The sequence below is a fragment of the Aptenodytes patagonicus genome, chromosome 14 (assembly GCF_965638725.1).
Source record: "Aptenodytes patagonicus chromosome 14, bAptPat1.pri.cur, whole genome shotgun sequence".
Lineage (NCBI taxonomy): Eukaryota > Metazoa > Chordata > Aves > Sphenisciformes > Spheniscidae > Aptenodytes > Aptenodytes patagonicus.
The window spans coordinates 3,563,669-3,578,333 of NC_134962.1; the positions used below are offsets into that span (position 1 = coordinate 3,563,669).

The 14,665-nt window shown below is 45.3% G+C and overlaps 1 protein-coding gene across 1 annotated transcript in view; it reads right to left on the minus strand.

The window, feature by feature from the left end:
• Window positions 1–245: 245 nt before the first annotated feature.
• NTSR1 (neurotensin receptor 1) overlaps window positions 246–14,665 on the minus strand; it is a 62,987-nt gene continuing 48,567 nt past the window's right edge. Inside the window, exons 3-4 of the mRNA XM_076351904.1 lie at window positions 6,091–6,181; window positions 246–3,725 (exon numbers count right to left, since the gene is read on the minus strand). Of these exons, the coding sequence (XP_076208019.1) occupies window positions 3,476–3,725; window positions 6,091–6,181 (341 nt within the window). The 3' untranslated portion in view covers window positions 246–3,475. The remainder of the gene's footprint in view (window positions 3,726–6,090; window positions 6,182–14,665) is intronic.

A 14,665-nucleotide genomic window follows, 5' to 3' on the forward strand; every position in this document is an offset into this window, starting at 1 on the left:
AATAATATTTGAAGAGGTCACTTGATAGACTCTCTTCAGATGGGAATTTCTCAGAATCCATCTGGCAGCACTTCACATCTGTGGGCTCAACAGATTTTTTTTTTTTAGTCAAAACAGTTCAAAACACTTATAGGAAATTTGCATAGATTAACAGCATGCTGCACCAACGCTCACCTCTCTGTCCCAGCAGAGAGTTCAGACAAGACAGGAATACAAAGGATGGGAGTACGCATTTTGTCTAATGGCAAAAGCCACTTTGATTAGGTTTAAAGCTAAACCTTGTTGGGTTAGTAGTTCAACCGTTGTTAAAAGGCATGGAAAGAACCATTTTTCTGGTATATACTGGGCAGTTTGTACCTTTTTCTTCTCTATGGTATCATGCTTTCCTTTACAAAACCGTGGGGTCTTGCAGTGAGTTGTCCTCACTTCTTTGAGCTCAAGGGAACTAAATCTCTAGGTTGAATATAGCAAAACTAGGTGAGGAGGGGAGAGAGGATGAAATCAGCTGTAATTTACACCTCTCAGCTCAAGGTAGTCAGATTTGGCCAGTGTGGCTTTGAGCTGCAATCTCGGATTAAGGCCATAGACTCGGGTCTGCTCCCGTGTTAAACTGCAGGAACGGAGCTGTAGAAGCCAGCAAACCGCTTGGATAAATCCCCCCAAACAGTCAGCTCTTCAGGACTCGAGTAGCCCAACAAACATTGCGGAAAGAGTTTATGACAAGTTCATTTTTCCTCCAGCTTATTCCCATTTTCATGTCAAACCAAAAATAAACCTCCCAGTTTCTCTGAGCTGTGATCAAATATTCTGTAATATCTGTAATAAATCAAATACTCTGTAAGCTGCCAGTGTATCTCAGTAATGAAAATCTAAGCCAAGCATCTTATGTGAAACAACAATTTTTGTACAGTGTTTTCTAAGATAATCAAGCGTGTTTCAGCAGGTTGGTGTTGAACAGGTATATTAATAATGTTTAAGAATTCAAAAGCAACTGAGACACGCAGGATGTTAAATCCTAATGAAAGTCAAAGCAACACACAGTTACAGCTTCCGTGGGAGGTTTCAGAAACCACCTCCCAGCTGTTGACTCTATTTAGAAGTGAAGTTAAAAAATTTAGGTCCTTTCCAGAAACATTTAAAGTGTCTTGCCTGGAAGGCCAATGTTAAGTGTGTGACATTAAAACTCCTCTTCCTCTGCTCATCGTACCTGGACTTTCCCACAAGGCAGTATGTACAGGTCTTCTGGAGCTTCTTCTTCCACCTTGCCCAAGCCACACACACAGATAACATTTGCTGGTTCCTCACAGATTTCCTTCCAAAGAGACCAGTCTCCTTTTTGCCCTTTTTTTTTTGTGTGTGCGCCATTGCCTGTTTTTCTTGCCAAAGAGGAGTCAACTGTGCCTGATCAATGAAAGTGCTTTGTCAAATATAATCTCTGCCCTTTGTTTGGTACAACCAGGGCAAGAAATTAAAAGAAGGCATGACAGGACAGAGCTTGCAGTTTGGCTGAATCAGAAGAAACTAAAGCCCCACTGATTTCCATTTTGAGCCCTTTCTTTTGGAGTGGTTCTAGGCATTAAAATAATCTCCCATCCCTGGTAGGTGTGGTTGGAGGTCATGGCTGATGGTAGCCAGGTCTACCATGGTAGCTAGCTCTGTACAACTGCCAGGTTATAAATGCCTTGGAAGTAGATAGCCATCACTCACAACTCACAGCAAATGCCCCACCGGTGTTTTCTCTATGCCCTGAGCCCAATAGGGCCTAACCCACGAGATACCACCTCTGTAGCAGGAGAAGTCACCGGTACCCAGTGGATCAGTAACTGGTCTCCATCACTGTGTGACTGTTCACTGGGGCCAGATCCACGTCTCCAGCATTGAGACTTCTGTTACATACCAAGGGTGCTCGTTAGTTGAAGAGTGACAGGGTATGAGCAAAGCCCAGAAAGCTGAATTCAGCCCAGTGACTCTTCTAGTTTGTCATCATAAAGAGGCAAGCCCTGCTCTCCTAATGAAGCGTGGTGTGAAAGGGGACGCAAGGTCACCACTAGCAAAATCACAGCAGAGGTTGCACAGGATGATTGGTTGGTTCCAGGTTCACGCAGGTCACCATCTGGTGATGTGACAGCGGGGAAAGCCCTTTAGCTTGTCCCAGAGGCCTGTGACTTCTGGTGCTAAAGGCTCTGGAGCAATTTGCTGCATCACATAGCAGGCTGTTAGAGGTGGAACCATATGAGAGAGAAGCTCACGCTACCTATAGAGTATAAAGAGCATTTTCAGGTCTTGTTTCTGTTCCTCTGCCTTGTTAAAAGAAAGTCATTTTAGAGCTAAGGCTCCCCAGTGTAGACCTTCTTGTGTTCTTCATTTGCACTGTCTGAAGATTTGTGTGTGCAGATCAGCGTGCCAACAGGTGTGGTAGCAAAAAGAAATAAAAGAAAAGGTAGAACAAGAGGCCCTGCTACCTACAACTGATATAACCTATGAGACGTCAGCCTTGTGAAAATGGTGAGGAAACAAGTAAAACTGGAATAAGAATGGGAAAAACCTGAAGGTCCCACAGAATTGGGTCGCGTTGCTCTTATCTCAGCAGCCTCGAGCCCTCACGAGCCTGGAGTTTTCTCACCTCTTAATGCAGGCCAGCTAACTGTTCTCCCTGCTAAAAAATAGGATTTGGCTGTGTGGCAACAGTAAGATTTTCCATTTCTGTTCATTTTCAGCACTCCAGCTGGGCACAGTTTCTGCATTCTTGACTTTGCCAGAGACTTTGTTATTTATTGGTGTTGCAGTACCAACACCAGCGAGGGAGGGGGTTCACTGTGCCAGGCACTATATATGCCCTAAAATAAAAGATGACCCCCATTTCCCCAGACCACACGCACCCCAATCTAGGTAAGGCATCATCTGTTGTTATTTAATTTCAAGGAGCCAGAGCGGCTCTCTCAAGCACCTAGGTCATATTAATCACAATTTAGATATATTTTTAAGATAACCACCTGCCTCCCTGAGTTTTCACTCCTTGTTCATTGAACATCCCCTAGATGAGCACGTCCATTCTCCAAAAACATCCCTTTCTGTTCAAAACTGCGTTCTCCTCGTCAGACTCCCTGCTCGGTGCCACCAAGAGACATGATCTCAAACCCTTAGATGTGAACATGGCATCTCTGCACTGAGAAAAGGGTGAAATGCAGTATGGTTTTGCCTAAGTTTAACATGTTTTGGCTTCCCAGTTAACACCGCACCTGGATTTATGCCAGACTGAAGTTACAAAACATGTAGACGTTACTCACAAGAGGCAAGGCCAATGCTTTAAAATAACCTCAAAGTTACTGGCAGCACAAAGCCTATTTTTCCAACAAAAATGACTTTGCTAAACACACTTGTGTTACGTGAATTTGGAGACCATGCATGAAAGCCACAGAGGCCCCTCACAAGTTTTGACCCCACGATGAAATGCATTTCCCTTCGTCCTTTGGCTTCAGTATGTAGTTTCCCTTGTGACCTGGCTGGAAAACGTGTGGTTGCTGGAGATGCTGTTGGATTTCCTGGTGAAGGCCAGTCGTTTCTTCTTCTTCCTCCATGGCAGGCACAGGAGTGTGAGTGTAGAGAGGAAGATCTGTCGGAAGTTTGCAGACACCAGGTTGTAGAGGATGGGGTTGATTGCCGAACTGACGTAGAAGAGGACGTTTGTCAGCATGTAGAAGTAGTGGTAGAAGTTGAACAGGAAACTGCACGGACAGATGAAAGATAAAAATCTAAATAGAGTGTGAAGAACTGAAATAATTCAAAGTCACAAGGTGAGAAAAACATGAGCTAACCTTTCTTCGTTGGGGACGTGAGCTTACCAATGGTGCATGAGCCACCAGGAAAACATCTATGTTTTCAACTGGGACTGGCCAAACGTAGGTCAAATGCCTCTACAAAGGTCTTACCCCAAACACTAGCAGTTAGAAACTTATTTATGCCCTGGGTCCGGACGTGATATTTACCTTGTGTGTTCATTTTGTCTTCGAAAATAGCATTCTGGAAACTGAGAAGTCAGATGGAAATTTGTTTCTGTGTCATGCATATACATTAGCTTGACTTTTCTGGCTGCAGTTCTGGTCTACAGAGCCTGCGGAAGAGCCAAGATCCAGTAACAGATGCAGGTCTCTCCTTCCCCCAGCAGTGAGAGCTGCATCAGCTCATTCAGTGGGTCCCTGGGTTGGGATTTGTCGGTAATCTGGGATAGCATTCTCTATTCTGGGGGAAAGTTGATGACAGCATGCTTTTGAAACATATCCTGACCATCACAATATAATGTTTTCAACTAGAATTGGTTGAAAATGCTTAGTTATTTTTTTTTCTTTTGGAAAGATCTTTCCTTGGGACAACTGAGATCAACAGCTCTGAGCTGGTGAAGCATTTATAAACAACGTGGGTCTGTTTTTCAGGAAGATGTTCCCCAGGATCATTTATCTCAGTGGAAATTGCAGACCTTTTTGTTAGTCTGAGCACTGTCTAACAAAAGATAAATAGACGCGTGCTGGAGTACATCACTAATCCCTCCACACCCCCTTAGCACTGCCAAGTACCACATGGCCCATCCAGCTCTTACAAGCAGAGTTTCTCTATGTAGTTGTGAAGAATTAATATAGCAAAAATTTCTTTTCTTCAGGGGCAGGCACATGCATTTATAAATGAACATGTCAAGCTGCTGCAAGCTCTTGATTAGCTGCCATACTGACAGCTCACCATTCATAATATGCCTATAAATTCAACGTTTCCCTAAAACCGCTCATGGCTTTCAAAAGAAGAAAAAAAAAAATGTGAATGCAACCACAATGCATAAATTCACACTAACTGCAGACAGACTTCTCTACCCCTCTTGCTCAAAGCAAATGCAGTCGTTACATAATTGATTGCTGCTTTAAGTGCTTTTCATATAGGAAAGCAGACAAGAAACAATAGTTCGTCCCAGTGTGTGTGCCTAGAGCTCTGTTTTCATGATTGAAGATAGGTTTGGGTTTTTACTACGGATGGATGTACAATTCCATTCAGTAGAGTGCTATATCGTAAATTACTATTTTTTGTGCTTGGAGTTTATGAAATTTTAATGTCTCAGAGTTGCTCTGCTTTTTGGTATTGCAGATTTTCTTTTTCTTTTCCTGTTCATTGCAGGAAACAGACCCAGAGAGAAGAGGGACGTAACGCCATGGGAGAAAAGACACACTTTTCACTGAGCGCATCTCGTGGCGTCTCAGGCTACCTGGGTGTATATCCCCAGACAGCATACACGCTTACTTGCATATTTAAAATGAATAATCAGTTCTGTGGCTGCTTTGCTGAGGAACCTGGCCTGACGCGGAGAAAGGCTGCAGGGAGCTGCTTGTGTGCCCTTGCACATCTGTGAACAGCACATGTGCATTCAGCATAGGTGTGCGATTATCCCTAAATTCTCTGAGAATTGGGACATTTTCTAATCAGTGGCAACTACTAGTATTGAATTTTGATCCACTCCTTGCAAAACCCAGTAAATAACCTGCCCCAGGCTCAGTAAGCAGCGCAGTTATTTCCCCACCTGTGTAATCTCTCCTATCGCTACGGAAATGTGGCGTCGTGGAGCTAAATTGTGTGTTGACAGGAGCTGCTCCGTCTTAGGGCCGGTGATTGATATCTCTGCCACGGAGACAGCAATCCACTTCGGATGTATAAACCCCCCCTGTCCAAGTGTCATTGCATCGAGGACTGTCAGAGGTGAATATCCATCGCCGTTGTTAACGGGGGCAAGTCTGTGGTCGCAGCCACAGAAGAAGGAGAGGCTGATGGTGCATTTTGGTTCAAGATAATGCTTCCTTCACCCATACCTGGGGGATTTTGATGATACAACTAGGACTCTTAATTTGGCTGGCAATCATGGTAGGAAATCCAAAAGAAAAAACCAAACCAACAATTAGGAGGTTGAAGCTTTACCACCTTGCATGGAGAACGCCTGTGCTCCCAGATCCCCACCTCCATCCCCAAGTCTGCTGGTGCCCCGGCAGCCCCAGCTCCAGCCTGACCCTGCACCCCGTCCTGGCGTGGGGGGAGCTCGTCCCCCGAGCCGTGACTCACTCTGTCCAGTGACTGGAGGGGACGTAGCAAAACATGAGACGCCGTATGTGATAAGGGAGCCAACAGACCACGAAGGCAATCACCACAGCACCTGCAAGGTATGAAAAAAGCCCGTTATTTTTCATGAACAATTCTTCACCAAGGGTGAAAAAGGGACCTGTCTGTGTGGTGTTTATCGCTGTAAACTGTTTTCCTAAAGCCCCACTTTGTTCTTCTGTTGCTGTTGTGCAAAGAATTAATAACCCTGAGGGACAACCAGCCTGCAAATGTCTGTAAAAACAAGCATAACAGAAATAATAGAAAACAGCAATAAGCACGGGGGCAGTGACATTAGGAACAAAAGAAGGTACGATACAGATAAAGGACTGCTGATGCCTCGTTCAGACACTGGCTTAAACGAAACTGTCTTTGCATCTGTCCTTGTGTTTCATTCACCTTGTGGCACTGGGTATTTTGTCCAAAGTACTCGCAGGGACAGTTAGTGTATGTTTTTCATCCAGGTAGACAGGGAGCCAGGGACACTATAATCCCATTAGTTTGTTACGCGGAGCCACCGGCTGCCGTCCCCACGGTGCTGGGGATCATTAAACAGCCTCAGGAGCTGCTTTCTGGTGGCAGGGCTCGTCCTTTTGTTCTACGTTTGGGCAATACCTGAGACAGTGATTACAAGACGTTTGGGTCTGGACATTGCCGTAATAAAAATGATTAATTAAAGGGTAAGCAGAGAAAGACGGTATGTTTTTTTCCTTTCCAGATTTCTGCCGAGGGACATCAAACAATGGAAAATAAAATGCAACAACTCTGAAGGTTAAAAGTGCTGTTGGTGGAGTGCGTTTGTCAATCTAGATTAAAAAGTAGATATATCGGGCAATCAAGGGAAAGATTTGTTTCCTTTTGTAATATGCATTTCAACCTCTGTATGAAACGACAGGATTCTGGCAGAATCCTAGCAGGAAATAAAGAAACCTCAGTTAAAACATAACACAATAAAAGACAAGAAGAAAATCAAGGCTAAATAAAATAATTATGTTAATTTTTTATCCCAAATTTGCTCTACAGAGAATAAGGGCCGCATCACTCTTGTCCTTTATGTGACCTGTAAAGGGCTAGGAAGCAGCAAAGCTTTCTTACAGAGCTACGCACCACCAGTGCAATGCGGATTTGGCACGTGGAGGCAAAGGCGACTTTTCCTTCTGCCTTGGGATTGAAAATATTTAAGTGGATATGTTCCAAACCCAGATGCTGTAATCCCACAGGGACTATGCCATAGCTCATAGAGGAGATATGCAGAAGACGTGTTTCCCTTGAAAAATGCGGTCCAGGAGGAGCAAGTCTGGCTGTGGTTCTCCCCATCACCGTTACTCAGCCAAGAGGCACAGGGGAGGCTTCAGTAACACAGTGGGGAGGGAAGTGTCTATGCCCTATTTTTGTGGGTGTCATCACTAGCAGAGTCACCACCTAATTTGTACAGAAATTAAATAATTCCTGGTGTCCAGCTCCGTCCTCACAGCCTTACTTCAACTCCATGTGCTATCTCTTATTAAACACATAACTAACGATGGAGACGGTTATATTCTTTTAGCATCAGCCTGCATAATGTATGAAAGCATCTTCCAGGAATGCTGCAAAAGCCATTTATTCAATAAAGTTTTAGGCAGCTGAAAGGACATGTTTTGGAAAGAAGGCTAGAGGGCCTGTTTTTATTCTCTTGTCCAAGTGAATTCATTATTTCAATCTGAATATTTTTGCCTGCTATATGGCCATTGTGATTGCAGATGTAGTTCATTGTTAGATGGCCTGCAGCTCTTCAGATGCCATCAAGTGAATGAATTTGACCTGCGTCTGATCCTGCCCTGAGGAGCTTTGCTGGGACTTTGCAGGGGACAGCCCAGAAATGACATGTGGCACAGGAGAAGTGGGGAGATCCACCAGGAAGCTCGGAGGGAGCGCGGGGTGCCCGCCTTGCTCTGTCACATTTCTGGGCACCTGCTTTTGGCTGCCTCCAGAAATTAATTCCTCTGTCGGATGGACCTTTGGTTTGCCCTGCATGGAGCAGTCCACCCATGACTCCCCAGGAGATCCCTCCCCGGGGCCGCAGGAGAAGCGATACTCTCCAGCCTCTCTCCCTGCATCCATCAGCCTCGGGCCGACGGGAACGAGCCAACATCACAGCTCCAGTCCATCTGCTTTCCCAGTGCCTGTACAGGATTAGCTGGATTTTCAGGCTGTGAAAGCAGCTTCCCAAATGGCTCCCAACACAAGTTCATTTGTACACATCACAATTTTTGCAGAAACCTCCATGCACTGGCACTTCCCAGCTGCTTACCCCTGCACGCAGCTCTTTAAGAACGGCAGGATCTGGGTTCTTTCTACAGCCAATTTGAAGAGTCTTACACATCTGCCTGTTAAATTTACCAACACGTGAAATGAAAGTGGTTTTCTCCTGGTAAAGGATCTCTGCTTCCGTTGCTCAGACAATGCTGTGCCAAATAATATGGAGGCAGGGATCTATAGGAGCAAAAACACATATTGAGAGAAATACCTGCTTAACCTCAGCAAGTGAACAGTCAATTAAGTAATCCGTGGTAATTCTGTAATATCACAGAATATAAATCACTCTGCAATTAAAACTTTATTAAACACATAGCTAAGTGCATTTGAGACTCTTATGGTCTGATTTTGAAATCCCAGCTGGGTAGCACACTGTGTGGTTCTGTGCCGCCAGCCTCTGCCGCGCAGACTGGGAGACCCTGACCTGTATTTGTCATCCTTAATCCGTATGTTTCAATTTTATCATACAAGGGATCAAGCAGATTTAGGGTGGCAATCCTGCGCTGTTGGGCCCCGTCCCCAGGGATGAATTTGAACTGCGGGAACGTGTTAACTTTCATCTAACACAGCATGCAAGTGCCCTTTTCTGCCTGATACCTGGTGCCTTTTGCTGCTGTCTTGTGCCTCCCCGGGCACATGCTTATCAAAACAGATGAGTTGTAAAACAAATAATGGGCAAAGTGGCTGCCAAAATGATTTTTTATTATCGTTACTGGCTCCTAGGACCTTGGTCTCCATCACCTTGAAGCTTCACACAGGGGTTTCTTTGGTGGAGTAAGTTGGAGAAGGTCAGCCTGGTGGAGCTGAGCACTGCCTGGGGAAGGATTTGACCCAACGTGTGGTAGGGGTGACTATCCAGAATGGTGTTTGTGAGGTTGGAGATTTCCTGCCTCTATTTTTTGAACTAAAAATAAACCAGACCCATCCCTCACTTCTAATTAATTCAACGTGGTTTTAATAGGAGCAGGGCTGCTCCATGAACTTCTGCTATTTCCCACATTTGAGCAAACGAGGTGCCAAACTGCGAGCCCAGGGTCTGAGGAGACCAGAGCAAGCTGACCCTGGCGTGCTGGGGATGTTGGGGAATGATCCTTCCACCGAGCTGCATCTTCATTTCCCTTCTAAATCAAACTCCCAATTTAAAAGTGTATTAAAACCTGAATTATTGCATCCTGTGGCTTTCTATTTTGTCTTATAATGGCTCTATTCTCTGTCTGTTTGAACCGCATCCCAAGGAAGAAGGGGAGAAAGGAAGGAGAAGCAGCAGAGAGATGAGCCCTTGTTTGTTTATTGTGCAGGAAGTCCTGCAGAGGGGAACATAAATTTTGAGTGACATCTTTTTCATTCTGCAAAAGAAGATTTAAACTGTGCCAGTCTTGATTATCAGCCTAAACTAGATGTGGAAGCAATCCTGGAAGTTAAATTATATTAGATCGCACTGAGTATTTTATTTTACCTTGTGTGTATCCTGTGGCTGAGGCTGGGAGACAGCCCTTCTCCAGCGCCAACGTCTCGAAAAACTCACATTGGGTTAGCGTGAGCATGGAGCAATGCATCACGTGTAAAAAGTCCCTGGTGGGTGCTTGGTGGCCAGCTTGGCCAGCTCGGCTGAGTGTGGGAGTCACGGGAGGGATTTTTAGCCCCCTGTCCCTCTTCTGGGGCCATCTGAGGCTCGGTGTGACTCAGAGCACCGGGACGGCGATGGGTAATGTGCTGCTGCTGCTGGCTCACGCGGGACCCCAGGGATCTGCTGCAGTGCAAAGCACTTGGATGGTGTTTTCCTCCTCACTTTAGCTCTTCCATCCCCTCCGGGATCGTGCCGAGTCACAGCCCTGCGGCTCTGGGGTGGCCCTCGGCGAGGGTATCCCTCCATCCCGTCCTCCTTTCTCTCCAGGAGAGGGAGAAAAGAGATGCTGCTCCCTCTTCTAACCACCTCCACTGTTGCTAAGGCCTCCAGAGAAGCTCAGATCCATCCTTCCTTGATAGTTTTGTTCAGATTATTTTGGCCAATTTACTTCTTTTTCTCTGCATTTCAAGGGGAGCTGAAACACATACAGCTGGGGAGCAGCGTGTTGCAATTTTTGAGCAAAGGCAGGAGCTGTTTGGGTATGTACTGACCCATCTCAACATCTCTCAGCCTTTTCTGCAATTCAGCTCATCAGCAGCCGTGTGTCTCCAACGCTGCCCAAGGAATGCACGCTCCAGCCGGTACAGAATAACGTATATGACACTGTTATGGGGATCATGTCAGGGACTTGCATTAATGCTGATTTCTGGAGAAACAGCCCTTGTGTATTCAAAGCTCCTGGGTTTAGTCGATGCCATTACAAGAGAATCTCTCACAAAGGGGAGCAAGTGTCACTGTGCCATTTGATATGAGAGATAGTAAAAGCTGGGCCAAGTGTAGATGTAGCTGGCACTACCTAGTTAAACCTCGAGGCGCTGTTTATATGAACATGATGCACGACCTGAGAGGTCGTAGGCAATATTTATACCAGTGGGCCCCAAACCAGGGATTACGGCAGCTGCAAGGGTGGGTATGAGCCTAGTAAAATTAAAACTGCTTATGCTGGTATTTGGGTCACAAGGCGGCAGAAGAAAGGATTTCCATAAAAGTCGATAGCAACCAGGGGAGATTGGGGACCACCAGTATGCACCAGCAGTACTCAGGAGAGCAAAGAAGGAGAAACTGGGAATAGCAATGGGCCTGGGGAGCCCTCAGCTCCTTTAGACACCACTGAAAACATGCGGCATTTGCTGGATACAATCCCCCTGTGCTCTTGCACATGTTACTGAGCAGTGTAAACATTAGATTTGACTCCTTAATTTCCATTCCCAGCAGCCAGAGATCTGCTGTTTATCTTCCTGTATCATTTTCCTTCTTTTTTTCCTACTGGGGGAGGATTGTCTCTTTTTTGTATTATGGGGTAGGAGATGCTATCTTGCTTGAAAGGAGCCATGCTCCCGTAAATACTTCTTCGTTAATGGCGGCGAGACAGCAGGGTGAATAGAAAAACCTTTTGGCATGCAAAACCAACGTATTTTACTCGGACTATATTCTCCAGTCCTGATTTTCAATAGCTTCAGCTGACAGATTTGAAAATGGATGTGAATTCCTGCCCCTGCTCACGCTGGTGATTAAATCGTCCACTGGCACCGGTTTGTTCCATAAGGAGCAAGGCAGAAGATGAAGGTTAGAGCTAGCCCAAGAACAGGCTCCAACAAGCAGCACGTCACTGCTGACCCAGTGCAAACTGAGGTCTCTTCCACAGTTTCCTTCTAAGGTAATTATCTTTTTGGAAATTAAAGAAGAAGTTGCTTGATTCCATTTAAACTTCATTCGTGCCATTCCCCCCAGGGGTGTCCGGGTGTTTGGAGGAGAAGGAAGAAGAAAGAAAGAAAATTTCCCCCTTGAAGGATAGATAAGGGCTTCTGTCTTCTCCTCACCAGGTTCAAGGCTCTTTCGATTTGGTAGGATCAGGTATAACCCGAACTGGCATCCTCTGCAGCCCCTTTCTTCTCTCCCCTCCAGTTTGAGTTTCACGTGTCCTTTGTTCCTCCCAGAACGGTTTCTGCTCTCCAGGGGGACCCTGGGGCTGTATTTACTGCATGCTTCTGCAGCGACTAAGGCCCTGGCCAGACTTTATGTTTAAAAATGCATCAGTTAGTTAGCTTTTTAATCACTCATATGGACAGGGTTTAACACCTGGAAAATCTGCTTGCTGGGCTTGACCAGCCCTAGGGTTGCCTTCAGAGGTGCAGCCACGAGAGCCTGAATCCCTCGCCAGCCTGAGCTGCCGCGCCAGCGAAGGGACACGTCTTGGGAGAGGAGAAAAAAGAGTCTCCCTGTCCTGGGAGGTGCAGCCACGGTCCCCTTCTGCTCCTCAGAGGGTGTTTATAGAGCGCTCCGATACCGCTCTCTTTATGTCACTTGGCAGGCTGTAAAGTAAACCTACGCGTACAAACATCTCTGGGAAATATATACAACTGTTATATAGCTAATTTATCCTCTCAAATTCCAGTGTGACACTTCACCTGTTAAACTCAGCTTCCGCTCACGCTTAACGTCACAGGGGTTTTGCTGAACTCCACTTGGATATATTCTGTATCCTTAGAATATAGGAATTATGAAATACAGCTGTTTAAGGAGCAGATTTTCAGACTGGTGCTCTTCTGTGTATTGTGGCTGCAAAGTATTTGCTATTTGTTATTCCTGTTTGCGGGACGGTTACACTGAATCTCATAGTGATGTTCTCCTCCTGAAACAGATAGCTCAGATTTGGAACATCGGTGAGGAGAAATGAATGAACCCTTCAAAACATTTGTTCAGAAGGGCAATTATTAATGCACAAATTAATGAAATGCAGGCCGCATGGATACTTCATTAATACTTGGCCTTTGTCTAGTATTACTTGAAGAAATGCAGAGACCCCAAAATCATAATTTAAAAATTCTTAGACATTCAGTAAAAAAATATGGTTTGACTTGGTCTCCTAAAAAGCATCTTACTGAGGCACCACCCAGCCAGCTGTGGGAGTCTGAAGAATATTCTTTTAATTGGTTAAACCTCTTTAAGTGCTTTATAATTGCTTTTACTAAGCAGCTTCTGTAACGGAGCAAATGCTACCTGGAACTGATCACGTTTTCATAGGCTTAACCAGTGTCCGCCCAGGGACGTGCAAAGCCTCTCCTTGATGCCCATCAGTTTGTCTCAACGTTGTTATCAGAGCTCAGCTGCGCCGTTCAAGAGCTCCTTCCTTCCATCCACAGCGGGAACCGATCTGACAGGCAATCAGGGAGGTGTTGAGGGCTGCTCGGAGGAGAATGGACTGCAGGCTGGTGTACTGAGGGGGACGATTAATGCATGTCACAAAACTGTCCCCTTTCGAGAAGACATTTTGGCCAAACAGTGCTTTCAGCCTGAGACAAGCTCAAATATGCCCTGATTTTTGAGCAGCTGTTTGGAAATGTGAGACTGAGATGGGGAAGATTTATATTGCCCCTCTATGTCTGGATACAGTACGCAACGGTCTGGGCGGTGTACGTGAGGTTTTACCTCTAAAGGCTGCTTATTCTGAAGGGGGTGTGTGTGCATGTGTGTGTGTTTAAGATTTATTTAGGATGTTACCAAATGATTGGTGTATCAGGCGATGCAATCAGAGAATATTCACCCTCCCGTGAAGCATCACACAGTGCCCAAAAGACTCAGCTTCCCAGCACTGCAATATAGCCAAGGAATAATAACAAAAAATGGAGGTGGTTTATAATCGGAGAAATGGAAGGAATATTGGATGGATGAAGGAGGGTATGAAATCCCTTGGCGGGAGGTGTCCTTAGTGGCAGCACTGGTGCAGACGTTGCCCTGTTATCCTCACAAAAGAGCTGGGAAGCTGCCAGCGCCTGGAACTCTCTGAATTTGGATCCTCACACCTGGTGAGCGCTGACAGCGGGGAGGGAATTACGGTCAGAAATCACATGCTTAATGAATTAACGAGCTGGCTCCCAGGCAGCAGGGCTGACATGTTCCTTGATCCTGATCTCCCTAATTATTTTGTACATGACCAAAGTCAGACAGAGCCAAGAAAATACATAAATGCTACCAAAGAGGAGGAAAATGATGTGGTGGATGTTTTGAATGAAGCTGTTAGCCCGACCACTTTTAGCTCCTATTTCAATGTAAATAAATACATAATCTCAGTAGATCTGGAGGAAAGAAGGAAGGTGTTTGCTGCTCTGATCTCACCCAACAGCTCTGCACACCATGAACTGCAAAAATTTCTTTTCTGAGCACTAGTTTTACAAGTTCTGAAATATTTCAGCCTTAAAACAAAATCAAGCTCTCTGTACTTCAGGCCAAAGTTCACTTTTGGAAATGGAAAATACTTTGGCCCCCCATGAAGCTCTGGTTTTGTGCCAACAGTTCTATTAATGTGGACAAGTGTCGTTTTTCTTTTCCCATCCCCCTTCCATAAACTAGCCTAGCTGCGTACATGGTTTTGTCTTCCATGGATCCCTGGATAAATCACGTGCGTCCTTGTTTATTTTTTGCTACTTTTCAGACAGCTCAGAGGCCTGGTTTATTAAAAAAAAAAAAGTTGTGAGGAACAGGTGACAAAAGTAAATGTGAATCAAGCACCTCCAGTAATCAAGTGCATCTGAAAAATGAAATGAAGCAGGGTTTCACTCACACTTGCTAGATAAAAAAAGCCTTTCTCCATGATGTGGTGAATCACAGACAAAACTG